This window comes from Mastigoproctus giganteus, chromosome 1, assembly GCF_048544385.1.
Source record: "Mastigoproctus giganteus isolate SK-2022 chromosome 1, ASM4854438v1, whole genome shotgun sequence".
Lineage (NCBI taxonomy): Eukaryota > Metazoa > Arthropoda > Arachnida > Uropygi > Thelyphonidae > Mastigoproctus > Mastigoproctus giganteus.
This window is the reverse complement of record NC_143575.1, coordinates 74,857,032-74,876,683: the sequence shown is the minus strand read 5'-3', so window position 1 is coordinate 74,876,683 and position 19,652 is coordinate 74,857,032. Positions and strand designations below refer to the sequence as shown.

Here is a 19,652-nt window from a genome sequence, read left to right as displayed (position 1 = left end):
AGCCTTCAACTTCTGGTGTGTCTGTCCCACATCTACATCTTCCCAAAACTGTCAAGATATTTCTTCTGATGATGCCATGTGATTGATATGAATCAACTCAGCTCAATAAATATTCATATTTTATTTTCTTGCAATTCTTCTTGTTTTTTGTGCATTTTAGGCTGGCTACCTGAATTCCTGAAAAATCCCCTATCTGGCAACCCTCGGTTACTGGGTAGCCAGATAAATGGTCCCACACCTGTATTTGATTAACCCAACCAACCTTGGTCCCAATTAGTTCGGAAAATCAATGTTCTATTGTATTGTTATTTTTCTCATACACATTTTACTTGATAAAAGCATAGCCAAGAAAAGAATGAAATAAAAGACATTATTTCAAAGATGCTTTAATAAAGGTATTAAAATAAACCCTTCATAACAAAAATGTAACTTTCAGCTTACAGAACAAATTTAATATAAAAATGATAAACCTCTTATATTATAAATATAAAACAAACATCAGTGAGACTTCTGTTGCTGCGCCACTGACGACATATACTTTACATCAGGCTTATACTTTGTAACTTTTAAAACTATGCATGCAGCACTAGTTTCATCCGTAAGACCACTCCTATGACTAGGCTTAACAGAGTTCATCACTGAGAATAGCAATAAGTTGATGAGAAAACTGTTAGTAATGCTATTGCCAGATTTTTTTAAACAGACAAAAGTTTCAGGAATGGAATTCCAAACTTTTAATACCTCATTTTCTGCAGTTCTCCTTGCTAATCCCGTCACTAATCATTCCCTTTCAATATTTTCTAAATCAGCTCTGGGGTCGATAAATTTATCATTGGCTTATGGAGAAATTTTTTGCCTCCAAATTGAGCTGCTCTGAAAATCAATTGCATCTCAAAATCATCAAGGCCAATTGACTGAAACATTTTCAGGTTCAGTTCGGCTAGTTTTACACTGTCTGAAAACTTAATGAATTTTGCAGTTTCTTCCAATTCTCTGAACGTGATAAATCTTGGAAGAAAACTGTTCAATAGTTGACTCAATGACATTAGACATAGCATTTGAAGGCTCTGGTGGTCTGTTTTCTCATCAGTTTCAAAATCAGTGATGTATCTTTTTAGGTTTGGGAAATATTTAAAATTGCTACTGTCTACTTCACGTTTAAAAGTTGACACTGTCGACATCACCTTTTATCAAGTCTTTCAGAGCACAAAACTGAGTTTTAATACCCATATTTCATTAATTTACATAATATTCAATTAAATTATGTACTATAATTACAATAACAAATAATTTTACTGGTGCAAACCATATTTGCACAAGTAAAATTATTTGTTATTGTAGTTACAGAAATGCATAATGGCATGCTGCTGATCTGTGGCTAAAATTATGGTCAGACATCTGAAATATATAAATAGATGTTTGACTATCACTTGACAAGAAAATTCAGGCTGACAAAAAATTTTCAGCATAACATTTTGTTAATCCTGGGAAGGTTTTAAGATCAGTCTGATTCATTCAATATCTCCCATTTCCTAAACCTACGGATCTCTAGTTTTGGAGAGTTTGAACATTACTCTGAGGAAAAGTTGGCTCAACACCAGATTTTCATCATGTGTTTTGTTGGTCTTCAGAAATCTTTTAAGATCAGTTAAAATTCTATACCCCCCCCTCTTCCGTCCTTCCAAAAGAAATAAAGAAATATATATAAATGAAAGTGTTTTGGCATTAGGCTTTACTTCATAGGCAAAGTCAGGATTTCTGCTTGATTTCTTATAGATAATAAATTTTCCTTGTGTTTTGTTGCTCTCTATTTTAGGTGCAGTTCTAATTTCATAGCTCCCTGGCTACCTCTTAACATTGCAATAAATCTGAACAGCAACTCTGATTCTTTTCAAAATTTCAACACCTATTTAAAATATTCTTCTAAAACTTTGTACCAAATATTATGCAAGTAGGTTAATCTATGTCTAATGTGTGCATCTTTCCCTACCCTTAAAAACAAGAATTATTACACAAATCTCATCTCACAGCTACTCATCACACAAACCTCATGCAGTAAGATTTTGGTAAATATTTCCTGAGTACAATATGAAAGGTTTTTTTTTTTTTTTTTATACCCCTGAGATATGTTATTTGATAATAAAACGTGCCCGAAATGTAAGACAGTATATTACCTAACTTGATGTTTTTTGTAGGCACACATCTGAATATCATAAATCATGAAAGTTCTTTATGCAATGTGATGATGCTTTATGCATGTGTGTCAAGTGCCTTCACCATTTCTGTCCATCCATCCATCCACATGTACCAACTCAGCTCCTGTCAACCCAGTACAGATTGATAAAATTATGTATTTGGGTCTTCTGGAAAGATTTGTCGGGTCATCCCAAATTTCGTTGAAATTGGACTAATAGAAAATCAGATACAGTGGATTCCGGTTAATCGGGGCAGCCATTTATTTGAGGCAAATCTTAAAAAACAGAAACCAATCGAGAAAATAGCCAGGGTTTACTTCGCTTAATTGGGACAAAATGCCGTTTAATTGGGGCAGGAGACCGCAGCAGTGGAGATGATTGTCTCCGACGGTACCATGTGGTTCAGTCGAAATTCTGGAGGTCACAACCATAAAACAATAAAAACAATTAGCAGTCACCTGTTTATTGGGCTTTTCTGTTAGAGAAATCTATTATAAATGGACAGTAAACTCGATCTTATTGAATTTGCGATAATACTGACAGCTGGAATTCTGTGGGTTATTATGGGGAAATGTGTTTACACTTCCATGACATCTTCAATCATATAAAAAATTAATTTTCAGATCTTCTCTTCATTCCTATTTTTAAAGCTTTGTAACTCATTACTCCGTTCTCACTTGCGCATATCATGTTACTTGCAATTTGTGTGTGCTGTGCTCTTTGTTATTGATTGCTTATCTTTTTACTGTTTTAAATTTTAACCTCCCCCCGCCCACAAATGTCAGTGAACAGAAATGTCAACTAGTTCGTATGTACATATTGCAGTACGTATTAATTATTCCGATTATCATGTATATTCTTCCAATTTTCACGTATCATTTAATTTTTTTAATTGGTAAGGTAATAAAGTGTAAATTTGTGCTTAATATATCTTTGCTTTTATAGCCTGTGGATAATATTCTTCCTATTTTCACTAATTAGAATTGCTGTTTAATAGAATTAAAATTCAATTCACAAATGTGATCACAATGACCGGCGCTTACTACACATCGTATAGTGAATGGTACTTTACTATGGTGAGTTTGTCGTAGCGTGATTTGATTGTACAGTGAACCAATTGTAAAGGGGGGGGTACATTGTATTTTTAACTATTTACATGAAACTTCGGATAATTGGGGCAGCCGCTTAATTGGGCCAAAATGCACTAGTCCCCATGTGTCCCAAATAACCGGAATGGACTGTACTTTTTTTTTCATAAAATTCAGAACTATGTCTGATATAAATTGCAGTATGCTTCAGGTATTTGGGCACTGCTTTATTGAGAAGTCAAACTGGCACCAAGTTTTCAATTCAGGAGATATTATAGAACTCATTCTTCTGGACCTTTGCACCAAATATCATGATAATAGGCTGATCCATATTGCTTGCACTTGTACCCCTGTTCTAAAAAAAAAAGAACTGCTACCCAAATCTGACCTCATGACCGCTGATCACGTGAACATCACATGATGTTCATGTGATGGGTAGCCATGGTAAAATACTTCTTGAGTACAATATAGAAGTTTTTAACTCCTGTTATTTGAAAATCAAAACTGCCTGAAATAAGCAATGTGTACGTTACCTGTTTCTTGCTGATTTGAAATATGGAAGGAAATTTTGTAGTGCCTAGAGAAATTTTTCTGAAATTTCATAAAAATTCAGAATTATAAAATTAAATTTTTCACTATCATTTGATTGAACTTATTGTAGATTTTTAAGAAATGAATATTTTAATTATTGAAATCTCATTGATTTCAATAATTTATAAGAATGGAGTATGGATTATTTCTGCCCAGCTGTTGTTAGCAAAGACTAGTGGTTTAGGCAAGCAATAATTGAGATTCAGTCAAAAAAAGTAAGTAGGTACAGTCAGTCCTCGTATAGCACGATAGTTGTGTTCCTAGAAACCCTCGTGCAATATAAACAACAGGCCCTGTGGGAAAAATAGGGTTAGGTGCTGACCACCCAAGATTTGAACACACATTTGTAACCAAAACATTACCAAACAATAAATAATTGTAATAAAATACTTAAGTATTTTATTTCGACTATTTCGTAATAAAACATTGCTAATGCTTTTGCTTCTATCATAAGCAAACTTGTTCTTTGTTTGATCTTCTATCAAACAAAGTTGACAGCCATTCCATCTCTTCCAATTCTTAGATCAAGACACAAAGAATTGGAAGAGATGGAATGGCTGTCAACTCTTCCAATTCTTTGTGTCTTGATCTAATGGATTTTGTTACATTTTGAGTTGTTCCTGCTATGAAAGTTTTTATTTTTTCTGCATTCTTTCTAATTCTCGGCATCGCCTCATTTAGATGCGTAGCACGTGCAGTATCACATGGTCTTTCATTTCGCTCAAAGTGTTTCACAATTTCATATTTTTTTTCTATCAGCAGAGACAGACTGGCCATAAGTCTTACTGGGAAACCTCGGTGGGCCAGAGGTCAGAAGATGATGGTGGCCGGTGTGATTTTGGCCATAAACGCTAGTATGAAGCCACTACAAATTTTCCCGGGTAAGAATTTTTGACCCAGTCTGCCTGTCTATCGATATTGCTTTTCTTTTTCTCTCTGAATCTGTAGTGTCTTCACCAGGATGCTTCCTTTTCACACCTTTTAAGTATTTTACTCATTTTAGGGAATAAAGCACAATTATAAAATGTGGAGGCACACTTGATACACATAACCAAAGCTGCACATGTGTAGCAACTGAATAAACATCATCGTAAAGGCAGAGACACACTATTAACACCTCACTAGCTCACATTTCTGGGGGTTACTACCATAAAACAATAAAAACAATTTCCAGTTGCATTTCTGCTAGTGGAATCGGTTATAAACTGGTAGTAAACTCAATCTAATTGCATTTGCGATAATACTGATAGCTGGAATTGTGTGGGTTTTTACATTATTATGGTGAAATGTTTCTCCTTTACTGAATCTTCAAAATTTTCAGAATCTTCTCTTCATTCCTATCGTGTTGCATTCAGTTGGAGTGATTCCACGTTCAACTGCCATTTCTTGTAAACACAAAGGCGAATCGTACATGAGCGAATTCAGTTCGTGTTATATACGATATCGTTCCCCTATTTATAAATTGTATATGATCGAATTCGTGTAGTGTAAACACGTGTTATACGAAGACTGACTGTATTGACAAATTATAGGTGGAAATGGACATTAGTAAAATTAGAACTGAACCATTTACATTTGGAGTGAATTACGATGTTTTGGGAGAAGTTAAGTTTTCGGGTTTGTTTGTTGTATTAGTTTAACTATCCATGTTATATTCATGTTTGTTATATTGATGAGGATGAGATAAAAATTATGGGGAGGAATTGGCAACATTGGCATTAGTGGTCGCATATGGTGCAAGAAAGCAAGTTTATACATCAGCAAAAGAAAACCCCTTCCCATTTCACTTATCCATTCCCTCCAAAAGTTTTTTTTTTTTTTTAGTTCTTCCTTTAAGCTGTTACCTTTGCAATGACAGATGGAAGTTTGTTCCAACAATCAACCACATGCTGGCTAAAAGCAAATTTCTGCACACATATTTTGCAACCATCTTTCCTCAATTTTAATTTGCCCCCTAAAGTGTGTAATCTGAGCAAGAGGAAGAATCCATCAGTATTGAGATTGCTCAAACCATTTGCCTTAAACCCCTCAATCAGATCACCTCACAGGTACCTAGTCTCCAGACACTGAAATTTGCAGAACTGAAACCTTTCTTGGTAAGAGCACCCCTTTGTTCCCCTCACTAATCTCATTGCCTCTCTCTCTCTATACCCACTCCAGCAGCCTCTACATCCTTCCTAAAATGAGGCCTCCAGACACCTGTATGCATTCCTCAAGATGTGGCATGATCATTGCCTTATACAAAGAGATAATCATCTCCTTATCCCTGCTAGAAAAATTTCTGTATATCATTGACAAAACCCCCATGAACCGTCCTGGCACCCTGTTTGCACTGCTCAGAGAACTTCAAATCTGACTGCAAAATTTCCCCAGGTCTTTTTCGTTCTCCACTATCCCAAGTGTAGTACTACCCATATGCAGTACTTTACATTTTTCAATGTTAAACTTCAGTTGCCACTTCTTGGCCCATCTGCCAAACTTTTCTAGATCTTGTTGCAGCAGCATACTGTCATTAACAACCCTGCCAACCTTTGTATCATCTGCAAACTTGATGTTAAGTCTGATATTCCTTCATCAATATCATTGATAAATACAGGTAAATTGATAAATTTTACAGAAAACAAGAATGGGCCCAACACCAAACCCTGGGGGACTCCACTAATAACATTTGTCCACAAAGGGCAGTATCCATATAGAGGACAGTAAGTTGTCTCCATATTCAAGGTATAGCAAAAGGTTTGGAGATAACTTACCCCTTCATTTGGTGGGGGGGTGGGGGAATCACAGTATTGATGTGGATTATGTAATACATATGTTGCAAAAACAAAACCTTCAATTACCACTAAAATATTGACACTAGGAAAAAACATAAGACACCATTCAATTCAGAAAAATGTTTTGTTATTTGATTTTTGGGAGCATTAGCAACTAAGGCCATATTGCTCCGAAATATGCGGTGGTCATTTCCAGACCTTTCTGCATCCTCCGTATTTGGTGGTCACGGGCTCGAATCCTGGTCTAATCAAGAAGTGTGTGCTGCACACTGCTGTTCCTGCCCACCTAGCTACGGAGGCGCCTATTCAGAAAAATACGTACAAGAAACAGTTAAATGTAAACTGGTTTTTGTAACACTGTGCAATCTTATATTTAACAAAACACACGTACCAAGTATCATTCTTCCAGTTGCCCCTGTTCATTAAATAAATAGTCTAAATAATAACCAAAACTGAATAAATTTTGATTTTATAATGACTAATATGAACTCATTTCATTTGTGGCATGATATGGTAATAGCCATATAGTGCATAGGTCACATCTGCATTGACACAAAAGGCAAATAGTCTTGTTTTTTTACAATAAATCACAAATTCAATTGTTAATCGTATTGGGCATGAATGATGGTCCACTCAAAGAGCGTGCTACTGCACTCTCACTCCTGACTACTCAGTTACATCAGGTTTTGTTACCTTTATCAGATTTAATATGTGGGAACTTTGCTTGTGCCTTCTTGAAATTTTACACTGTATTTAGTAATAGTAATAGACATAGTGCCACAGCCTGTTGTTGCAATGGCTGAGGGGAAAAAAAGAGAAAACAGTAGGTAAGAAAATATAAATTATTTGCAACTCTCCTCAACATAGGTAACTATCCAGTTGACCTTTGAATAAATTTAAAAGTCAACTGGATAGTTACCTATGCTGGCTAAAAGAAAACTTCCTACACTCTAGTCTAAACCTCTTACCCTGTAATTTGAATTTACACACCTGAGTTCTGGAATTCTCTATAACACTGAAAATTCCACCTTTGTTTATTTTACTAACCCCTCTCAAAGCTTTATAAACTTCAATCAGGTCACCTCTGAGGTGCCTAGTTGCCAAACCCTATAGCTCACATGTTCAGTCTTTCCTCATATGGTTGCCCTTTTGCAATCTCACCATGCAAGTTGCTTGTCTTTGGACCAGCAACAAATGTGGTCTTACAATTGCCTTATACAGTGGAAATATGACCTCCATTTCTCTATGGGATAATGTCCAATAAATCATTGATAGGACACCATGGGCTTTCATGGCTGCCTGTTTACACTACTCAAAAAACTTCATGTCTGTGTGTATTATAACTCCCAGATCTCTTTCTTCCTCTACTGTTTTTAATTCAACCCCACAAGGTGCATAATTTATTTTGGGGTTGTTATTCCCCAAGTGCTAAGACGTTGCATTTTTCTGCATTGAAACATGCCACTCTTCTGACCATTCTTGCACCCTGTTAAAGTCATCTTGAATAAGTGCTGCTTCATACTGATTAACTACTCTACCATTCTTTACGTTATTTGAAAATTTTGACATCAAGCCTTCTATCCCTTCATCAATGTAAGGCGCCTCCATAGCCAGGTGGCAAGAGCAGCAGTGCGTAGCACACGCTTCTTGATTAGACTGGGGTTCGCGAGCCCGTGACCACCAAATACGGAGGATGCGGAAAGGTTAGAGGATGACCACCGCATATCCCCGGAGCAATATGGCCTTAGTTGCTAATGCTCCTAAAAAAAAAAAAACAACCCAAACTAAACCAAACCTTCATCAATGTCATTTATGAAAATCAGAAACAAAAGTGATCCAAGACCCGATCCTTGGGGAACTCCACTTCTGACTTTACACCAATCTGAAGAATATCCACTGATCATAACCTTCTGCCTTGCAGCCACCCAGCAATTCATCTTAGAATTTTTCTGGTAATCCCACCATGTTCCAGCTTATACAATAACCTCATGAAGGACTAAGTCCAATGCTTTGCTAAAGGTCAAATAAACCAAGCTGAAATTGTTCCTTACATTCAGCTCATGAGTAACTGTGTCAAAATGGCTTACTAAGTTAATTAAACATGATTTTGCCTTTACAAAACCATGTTGTGTGTTATTCAGAATGCCATATCTATATAAATGTCCCTGGATTGCACTCTTAATCATTGCTTCTAAAATTTTCCCTACAACTGAAGTCAGACTAACAGGTCTGTAGTTACCAACTTCACCCTTAGAACTGCCTTTATGTATTGGTGATACATTGGCACTTCTCCAATCCAAAGATACCCTCTTAATTAACTTCAGTAGTTCAGTACTCTGCCTGGTGGCTCCCTCAAAATTACTGTGTATATGCCATCAACTCCAGGAGCCTTACTTCCCTTTGTCTTTCTAATAAACAGTCATTTGTAATTTTGAAATCACTAATTACATATGACTTAGCCTTACTTGCACAGCCTCTTCTCAGCATGAAGGGTGTTTCTTCAGTAAAGGCAGATGCAAAGTACCTGTTCAATTCCTCCGCAACATCAGCTGGGTTGTCTGAGACTTTTCCGCACCCAGTGCACAAGGGTCCAATCTGATTCGCTCTTTTCTTCCTTGTATTCTCATACATAAAAATTCCTTGTCCCCATTCTTTGCTCTTTTAGCCATTGTTTTCTCATACACAGCATTTACCTCTCTAACCTTATCAGTCATATTATTATAAATCAAATTGTAGCTGTTGTAGGCTTCTGTACTTTTCATCGCTCTGTAACTGTTCCATGCCATCTTTTTCCGCTCTGTTTTGACTGGCCTGCTCTGCATTCAGCCATTTTGGTATCCCCCTCCTGCAATATTTTCTTAATGGTATGTAAGCATTCATGGCTTCTATGATTTTTGCTTTAAAGGTAGTATTCCATAATTCAAGTGTATATGTCCTCACTCTGCAATCTGTCCAATTAATAGCTGCCATATAATGCCTTAAATTGTCAAAAGTACCATCTTCTGAAATTAAAACCCATGCCGTTACCTTTAACAACTGCATGACCACTATCTACCAGTGGTTCTTGTATTTTAAGCCCTGTTGATGTCATGTAATTCCCAAGTAATGATGAGGTCAAGAATATTTTCACTCCTATCATGATCTCTGACATGCTGGTATAAATAATAATCATCTAGTTTATTTAGAAAAATCTACAATAGGATTGATTAAAATAGTTTGTTTCCTTTTCTTTTTCAGAAATATCATTCATGGTAGTGATTCATCGGGGAGTGCAGATAAGGAAATTAATTTATGGTTCAGTTCACAGGAGCTTGTTAGTTGGCAGCCAGCTTTAGATTCCTGGATTTATGAAGATAATTGAAAAAAGAAAAAAAAAATTTAATGAAATTAAATGTGTCATTCCAGTATTTAACCTTTCCTACCATATGTTTTACAAAGAAACGATTTTATTACAAAAAAATATTTAATTTTGCTATGCTCTCTATACTGTTTAGTTTGTTTAATGGCCTGTAGATTCTTTTGTCATAGTGATAAACAAAGAACAATCATGTTTAGCCATCTACCTAATTCAGGAAATAAAATATATCAAGTATTTATAATTGAGACTATTTTAATTGCATTTATTTCAATAAATAAATAATAAATTTAGGATTTGGGCAAGTTAGCATTAGTAGAGGCATTTGATGAAAAAAGCAAGCTTATGCAGCATCAGCCAAAAAAAAAAAAAAAAAAAAAACAAATAAATAAATAAAAAATAACCACTTCACCCCTCTGTTCGTTCGAAATAGCTGTCCAGCTGAGCCTTAAACTTATTTAGGCTATCAACTTCCACGACAACGGTTGGAAGTCTATTCCAGCAACCAACCACCTGCTGGCTAAAGGCAAATTTCCTCACGTCTATCCTACATCTGTCTTTCCTCAATTTGAATTTATGCCCTCTCAGGTGATTATTCTGAGCAAGAGGAAGAATCCCATCAGCATTGAGCATGCTCAAACCATTCAAGGCTTTATACACCTCTATCAGATCACCTCGCCGGTGCCTAGTCTCCAGACACTGTAATTTGCAAAACATAAGCCTTTCTTCGTAAGAGCACCCCTTTGTTCCATTCACTAATCTTGTTGCCCTTCTCTGTACTCGTTCCAGCATCTCTACATCCTTCTTGAAATGAGGCCTCCAGACCTGTATACAACTAGGTGCGGTCTGACCATTGCCTTATACAAGGAAATAATCGCCACCTTATCCCTGCTAGAAAAATTCCTATATATCATCGACAATTCACCATGAGCTACTCTTGCAGCCCATCTGCACTGCTCAGAAAACTTCATATCTGCCTGCACAACCACCCCCAGGTCCCTTTCATTCTCTACCACTGTCAGTGTAGTACCACAGAGTTGATACGTTGCTCTGGGGTTGCTGTTTCCCATATGTAGTACTTTACATTTGTCAATGTTAAACTTCATTTGCCACCTCTCAGCCCATCTGCTCAACCTTTCCAGATCCTGTTGCAGCAGCATAGTGTCAGTAGTGTCCTTGACAACCCTGCCAACCTTTGTATCGTCTGCAAACTTGGACATTAAGCCCGATATACCATCATCAATATCATTTATAAATACAGAAAACAATAATGGACCCAGTACAGAACCCTGAGGGACTCCACTAATAACATTAGTCCACTATGAGCAGTGTCCATTGATTACCACTCTCTGTCTTCTCCCCCTCAACCACCCCTTTATCCATAGCAGCAATTTGCCTCCAATGCCACACTGCTCCAATTTGTGCAGCAATCTTCCATGTTTATTCTTCCAGTTTATTAATACCCATCCACCCCAGGTGCCTTTCTTGTATTTATCTTCAACAATTTCTCCTCCACTTTACTCTCAGTTATTACAAGATTCTCTAGCTTACTGCCAGAGTTGAATACACCTCTGGCATTCCCCTCGCTGAATAACTCCTTATGTGTGAATGTTGATGCAAAATATTCATTCAGTTTGTTAGCTACCTGAGCAGGATCATCAACAGTTGACCCATCGATATCAAGTGGACCAATCTGATTCATCCCCTTCCTTCTAGAGTTTACATAAGTAAAGAACTCTTTGCTGTTTTTCTTTGCATCCCTTGCCAAAGATTTCTCGTAATCTGCCTTCGCCTGCCTAACCTCCTCTGTAACTTGGTTACAGATCAATTTGTATCTATCATAGGCTTCTGTGTCACGTGTTAATTTGTATGTATCCCATGCATTTTTCTTCTCTGCCATGTCTCATTAGTTCATCGGACATCCACTTAGGCCTAAACCATGAACAATATTTCTCAGTTGGTATGTAAAGCCTAGTAGCTTCCAAGATAAGTTCTTTGAATGCTTCCCATTTTGAATTTGCTGTTGGTAACATCATCAGTTGGTCCCACTGTATAGAATTTAAATACTGTCTCAGTTCCATTGTAGTCGCCTTTACGAAAGCAATAACCCTTCCCTTTACCCCTAATGGTAGTTACCTCATGAGTAAATCCCATTTCAGCACACTGATCACTGCCACCTAGTGGTTCTTTTGCCTGCAGATTCTTAATGCATGAAGAATCACTACTGATAATCAAATCAAGAGTATTACTCCCTCTAGTTGCCTCCTGAACATGCTGATGTAGAAAACAATCATCCAATAAATCCACAAAAGCCTTGCTAGTGTGTGAGTGACCAGCCCCCAAATTCCAGTCAATATCTGGGAAATTAAAATCCCCATTATAAGACTCTCTGATTTACTGGCCCACTCTATTTTCCTGTACAGTTTCTTATTATACTCATCAGTCATTAGGCCTATAGCACACTCCTACTCTCAATTTTGATCTCCCAATGCTTATGTCACACCAAACTGACTTGACACTGCACTGTCCAGCAATGTCGACTGGCTTCACTTCCTTGGATTTTATGTATTTCTTATTCTTAACTAATAGCATAACCCCTCCTCCCTTCCTATCCTGTATATCCTTTCTGTAGACATTGTACTCCCCAAATTCCAGTTCTGCATTCTTTATATCTGTGTGACACCACGTCTCTGAAATCCCCACAATATCTGCCTTTGATGTTTTGAGCAATACCTCAAATTTATTTACTAAACTCCTAGCATTGGTGTACACGCAAGTATACATGCACCTGTTCTTTTTCTTAGCTACCCTAACACAACCTGTGTTTATTTGTACCCCAATGATTCCCAGCAGTCTCTGAAATATCCTGCATCTTATTTTCCAGGCTGCGGCTCATTCCAATAGAAGCAGTGCAAGAATCACTTTCACTTCTGCCAGTGGCTACTGTTAATCTATTAGTCCTTGTATCCCCCCAATCTAGCAGTTTTCCGACCCACCTAACACTGCCTCGACAGCATCAGCAAAAATTCTTGCACCCTTTCTATTTAAGTGTATCCCATCCCTGTAGAAGCAATCTCTCCTGTTAACAAGTACAGTCCAGGCTGAAAAAAATTCTACCCCTTGAGCCTTGCACAATCCCTCCAGGGCCGAATTGATCGACAAGGCTCTCATCATATACTCCCTCCTATCGTGTCTGGGCAGAATTGCAGACACTTTCAAATTGAACCCTAATTTACGGCTTTTTTTCAACAGTGACCTGTACTTGTTAAGTAATTCCGCCGGTCTCCTACTCTTAATATCATTACTGCCATCGTGTACAACTATATGACCTTTTGTGCCCTTAAAAGATGATATCCGCTGTACGTCATCAACCTTTGCCCCTGGCAGACATACCCTGGTCCTGTTCCATGATTATTGTTTGTTATTTGTAAGTTGATTATTTTTATGCCTGACTAATCTTGTTGAGTGGTATTACTGCTTAGCATTTGTAATATTGTCAATGTGAATATGTTGTGAAGTGAACAAGGTTGCTGCAATAAGAAATGTTAAATGAAATCAGGATATCGATTGAGTGGTTAATCAAATTTTTGACAAAAAGAAAAAATATGCTTAAGACAAAGAAAAAATCCAATGCAATTGTTCTGGTAACTGATTCAACATATTGGATAGGAAAATTTTGGTTAATGAAATGGGAAAGAGAATTAGCTTTGCATGAACAAGGCCAATTTACACAAGTAACCCTAAATATCAGCTCAAAAAATACATATTTGTCTAAAATAAATATACATAGTGCCTATGAAGAAATTACCCAAGCAAGCATATTGGTGCACACCTTAATTTTTAAAGGTTTTTTAACATGAAATTTCACTGGACCTTCTTATCAGTCTCTATATGGAGCATTAAGCAAAGAATTAAAAATTGTCACAAGAATTAAATTTGTGACTTTTTAATACATTTACATTGCATTGCAAGACTTTAAATTAAACTGGAAAAAAAAGTAGTAGTAGTAATGGAGGAATGTGATGCAAGAAAGCAAGTATATGAGCTTATATAGCATCAGCCAAAAAAAAAAAAAAAAAAACAATTTCACACATCCATTCCTTCTAAAAAATTGTCCAGTTCCTCCTTAATTTATTTAAGCTATCAACTTCCATAGCGACAGATGGTAGTTTGTTCCAGAAATTAACCACCACTGGCTAAAGGCAAATTTCTGCACATCTGTTCTTTAACTCTTTCCTCAATTTGAAGTTATGCCCCCTCAGGTTCCTAATCCGAGCAAGCAGAAGAATCCCATCAGAATTCAGCATGCTCAACCCATTCAATGCCTTATACAACTCAATCAGATCACCTCACAGGTGCTTAGTCTCTGGCCACTGCAATTTGCAAAACTTCAGCCTTTCTTGGTAAGAGGACCCCTTTGTTCCCCTCACCAATCTTGTTGCCCTTCTCTGTACACATTCAAGCAACTCTACATCCTTCCTAAAATGAGGCCTCCAGACCTGTACACAGTACTCAAGGGGTGGCATGACCATTGCCTTATATAAGGGGATAATCACCTTTTCCCTATTAGCAAAATTCCTGCATATCATTAACAATACCCCATGACCTGCTCTGGCAGCCTGTCTGCATTGGTCAGAAAACTTCATATCTGACTGCACAATAACTCCCAGATCTTTTTTATTTTCTGCCACCTTAAGTGTAGTACCACAGAGTTTTTTTCTCTGGTGTTATTTCTATCCATATGCATTTGTCAACGTTAAACTTCAGTTGTCACTTCTCAGCCCATCTGCCCAAATTTTCTAGATCCTGTTGCAGTAGCACACTGCCATTACTGTCATTAACAACCCTGCCAACCTTTGTATCATCTGCAATCTTCACCATTAAGCTTGATATACCTTCATCAATATCATTGATAAATATAAAAAACAACAGTGGGTGCAACGTCGAACCCTGGGGGACTCCACTAATAACATTAGTCCACGAAGAAAGAGCAGCATCCATTGATTACCACTGTCTTCTCCCACTCAACTACCCTTTTATCCATTGTAGCAACTTACCCTTAATACTATACTGCTCCAATTTGTACAGTAGTCTTCCTTGCGCAACAGTGTCAAAAGCTTTTCTGAAATCCAAGTACAGGCTGGCCTCAATTAACATGATTAATTCATTCCACGAGCACATCGTGCAAAACGTAAATTTAATTTCCGTTTTGCATGATTCAGTAGCAAAAATTATAATTGGTCCATGTCATTCAGGAATGTCAATAAAGAATCTTAAAAATACCTTTTACATAACTTTTTAACTGTATACCATTTTAACTGTAACTGTAAAAAATTATGAAAATAATTATAGAATTAAACATTTATTGCATATAATACACAATTAAGAAACTTACGGAAATATTTGAACAGAGTCGTTTGAACAACAGTGGCTTTCTTTTTGTCATCAATCAATTTCCAATTGCATTTAAAAATTCTAATTTTTAAATGCAAGTCTGCATGTGACTTTATTGGCAGGAGACAAGCAACTAACATGTCTCCTTTCGATGGCTGATGGAACACACTGAGGAGGGCAAATGCTTCTCTTAGTGCTCAATTAAAATCTAAAAGTAAGCTTAGTGCTCAATTCAAATCTTTTTCAACTACCACATAAAAAATTATCATGTTAACTGGAACGTTGCATCGTGAAATGTGGTATAATTTTTTCATATAGCAGTAACTGAAAACTGTATTATGTGAGGCTTGGCTGTATATAATGTCAAGATTATTTTTTGCATCCAGTTCCTTTTTTAACCACATCATAGTATCCAATCAGTTTTGTCAGACAAGACTTTCCATTAACAAACTCATGCTGTGTGTGATTTACTTCACTGTTGTCTAGATGATCCTGCAATGACATTACAGTGCTTTCACTAGAAACATTTCAGTATGATTATAATAACATTCCAATTTTTTTTCTTATCAGTCTTTAAAAAGTGAAGAGTTGAATTAAAAATTGTGTGACTTTTTCATGGTACAGTTAATTTATAAGTAACTAAATATTTAATCAAGGTGGGGTTACACTGGTTCTGTTGCTTGAGGACACTGTTGGAAATTTGCTAAACGTGATAGGTATATACTGTTGCTTTTTTTCCCTTTTTTTTTTTTTTTCTTTCTCTTCTTTTTCTCCCCTTTTTTTCATTTTTTTGAAATACAAATTTCTTTAAGTTTTGGACAATGTAAGTTATGTATGCTGGCAATACTACAATAGGGCTAAATACGATGCACCCAGGTGCCACCGTAGCCAGGTAGGCAGAAGCAGCAGTGCATAGCACACGCTTCTTGATTAGACCGGGGTTTGAGTCCGTGACCACCAAATACGGAGGATGCAGAAAGGTCGGGGAATGACCACTGCATATCCCCAGAGAAATATGGCTTAGTTGCTAATTCTCCTAAAAACTAAATAACAACAACAGTGCACCCAAGCCATACACTGAAAGATCCAAAATCCCAACAAAAGAATGGTTATTCCCTGAATCCAGGCAAGGAGAAATCCTCATGACTGTCCTTTTCCCTAACATTAATTCCTGCACCCAACTCCTCTGAATTAAGACTTATCCATGCAGTTTAAATCCTGATATTTTCAAAACCAAATGAAAGGAAAGAGTTGTAGATGTTTATAGGTGGATATAAATTCAATGATTTACGTTAACATTTAATGAAATGTGCTCCTCTAAAACAATTCAACCATTTGGTATACCTTGCTAAAATCCAGGGCCTCTGAATCCCTGAGTTGCTGGATTTTAAAGCATTTACTGTATAATGTATTATATAGTGCTCTTTTTTTGTGACAGTACGGCGTACCGGCACCTTTATTAACAGTGACGTGTGACATTTGGATGCAAGTGCACTTTGAAATTTGTAATATTCTGTAAATTTTTTTCACATGTTTATCTACTATTCAAATAAGTTTAAAATTATTTAACTAAATTTACATTTTTCACTGTCTATTGTTAAGATATTTTCTATATAAAACTGTATAACCATTTTTATAATTCCAAATTACTCAGTCAGCCCTCTGTTTAATTATTTTGAATTCCCCTTGGAAGTAACATTTAAAATAGTTTCCGTTGAGCGAGAAAATTTTCATATAGCGAACGGATTAGGAGAGAATTAACTCAGTACATCCTGTTTGCATTTCTGGCCTTCAGGCAATTAGTGCTGTTGCGCGAATTAAGAGAGCTGAAGGAATTACCATTCTACAACTTAGTGGTACCAGGTAAAAACTATCCGACCACCCATCCCACATACGGCAAAGTCGTATGTGGGATGGGTGCTCACTGGTCTGCAGTGAGCAGATCAAGGTGTATTCCCAATGGGCTCTGGTCCACCTTCTACTGCGGTGGTGTGCAAACATTTCCCGTACAAGGGCCATATTCAAAAAAATTCAAAGTTAGATTTCTTTAGTGTTACATTTTCCATATCTTGTTGCATGTAAAAGTAAAATTGAAAATATTCGAAAATTTTATTAAGTACATTACACAATTACATTTACTGAACAAAACATGTAATGAGATTTTTTTTGATAATTAACAAAATTTAAAATGCTGTTTTAGTTCGCTTTCCGGGCGGGCCGTAGGTTGGACACCGCTGTGAATCAATTGTAAGCGCCCTGATCAAGAATTAGAAAAGTGATTTTCTTTTACCACAACAAATAATCATCTGTTTAGCAGAAGTGCATTATCGACATTTTTCCCTTTCTCTGTTTACACAGTCACAGCACCTGAATATCCGAATGACACTGACATTTTGGACAGTTTCAAAAATAAAAAAATCAAATTTAAGAACTAGTGACAATACCGATGACAAGAGAAGGAAAACGAGGACAACGAAGGTATTAAACCTTCTAACCATGAATTGTCGGCATTTGGTGAAAATGAAGTTATAAAATTGTCAATTAGGTTACAGTTAAATGCAATTTGTGGATTTCGGGGGTACCTAATTGAAAAGATGGTTTTGGAAGAATTGAAGAATTTGATGGATGCTCTGAGTACGATACCAATTTCATCGAGTGAATGAACGAGGATTTTCACAAATGAATCTGATTGTCAGCCCAACCAGAGCTTCGTTGATGACAAAAAGTTTCTTCACTACTGTTTCTTAAAATTGTATGACCACCGCTGACCTGCTTCGATCCAGCAAAATATGTTGATTCATGACTGCTTCGGAAACATTCAGCAACCGACACAAAGAGGAAGAAAAGAAGTCGACATAGAGTGTCAGATGAAAACTTAATAAAAATTTGGATTCTACAAAAACTTTATTATAAAATTATTTTTACCTATTATTTTTAGGGGCCATAGTCTAACAAAGGATCCTTAAAATGTCACTCGGTTGTCTGCCTGTCCATCCGTCTGAGACAGCATTATATCTCTGGAACCACTCAACCTACTGACTAGAAATTTTGCATTGCTTTTCACATCAAGTGGCCAACATAACACCATATTGATCATTGTTGACAAAAATTTGTCTGAGAAATGGAGGGGGGGGGTTAAAATGTGGGGGGATAAAATGTTGACAACCTATAGCTACACTGTTGGAAAGAGCTCAACGAGTGTTTAAAATATTTTTAAAATTAAAAATGGCGGCGCCAGACAGGAAAATGTGGGTAATTTTCGTGTACCCCTCTATTTCTGTTGCTAACGGAGCTAAAAATTTAAAAATCACAATAGCTATGCGTTATTCAATGCTTATCAAGGGAAAACTATTCCAATTGAAATCTATCATTTATTTTTGTGTTAAAATTAAAAAACCAATTTTTTTTGCACTTCGATAGCACGCCTCTTTGTACTAAGTAACTCTCCTTTTGGTGACAAAAAGGTTGCTAAATTCTGTTAATAATTCTGTAAAGGTTATTTATAAATTTTGCGACCAGAAGTATTTTTAACATTTTTCAAAGCTGGAGTTGTCCCGGCAAGGAGATGCTCAGAAAGCCAGTGTTGAGGCGGTGGTGGTGGAGAGGCGCCTGCACAGTCTTGCACGGCCCTCACCTGACAGTTGCTTCTCCAGGAAGAAGTCGGGGTCACTTCTCCCACCCTTGGCATTCACAACAACTGGAAAGATTCAAATATACAACATTTTCATTATTTCCTAAGTTTTAGGCCAAGCTGGGGTACTAGAAACTTTTCAGTTACCATAAAGCTCTCTATTTGAGATACTACACTAACAACCATTCGTGTCATCCTGAGTGCCCGGCACTCAGTAGGTAACCTTATTTTACTTATTTTATTCACATTTTACTTATTTTTCTATATATATACTTGAATAATTAATTTATACTTAATAAACTGTATTAATATCCTAAATCTGTTCTTATTCCAAAAACATTACTACAAATGTAACAATATCAGGAAAAAAAAATTTTTTTAGAGTACTTTTCATATCCTTTTAATTTTCAATTTTTCCTGATAGCAAAGAATGAGTACTGGCACCTATTTTTTTGCAAAAAAAGCCCTGAATATATACATCTGCTTTTCCTGTTAATTTTTTAAAAATCATTACAAATTTTTTTTAAAACATACATTTCTTTTTATACCTCTGGAAAAGTAAGTAAATAATTCAATATGAAATTTGATTTGGGTATTATTTTCACTGATATAACTACAGACATT

The 19,652-nt window shown here is 36.4% G+C and overlaps 1 protein-coding gene across 1 annotated transcript in view; it reads left to right on the top strand.

The window, feature by feature from the left end:
• Window positions 1-10,150, top strand: part of LOC150090895 (nucleoside diphosphate kinase-like) — a 33,104-nt gene extending 22,954 nt beyond the window's left edge. Inside the window, exon 4 of the mRNA XM_090380531.1 lies at window positions 9,886-10,150. Coding sequence (XP_090236657.1) covers window positions 9,886-10,009 — 124 coding nt within the window. The 3' untranslated portion in view covers window positions 10,010-10,150. The remainder of the gene's footprint in view (window positions 1-9,885) is intronic.
• Window positions 10,151-19,652: the final 9,502 nt, after the last annotated feature.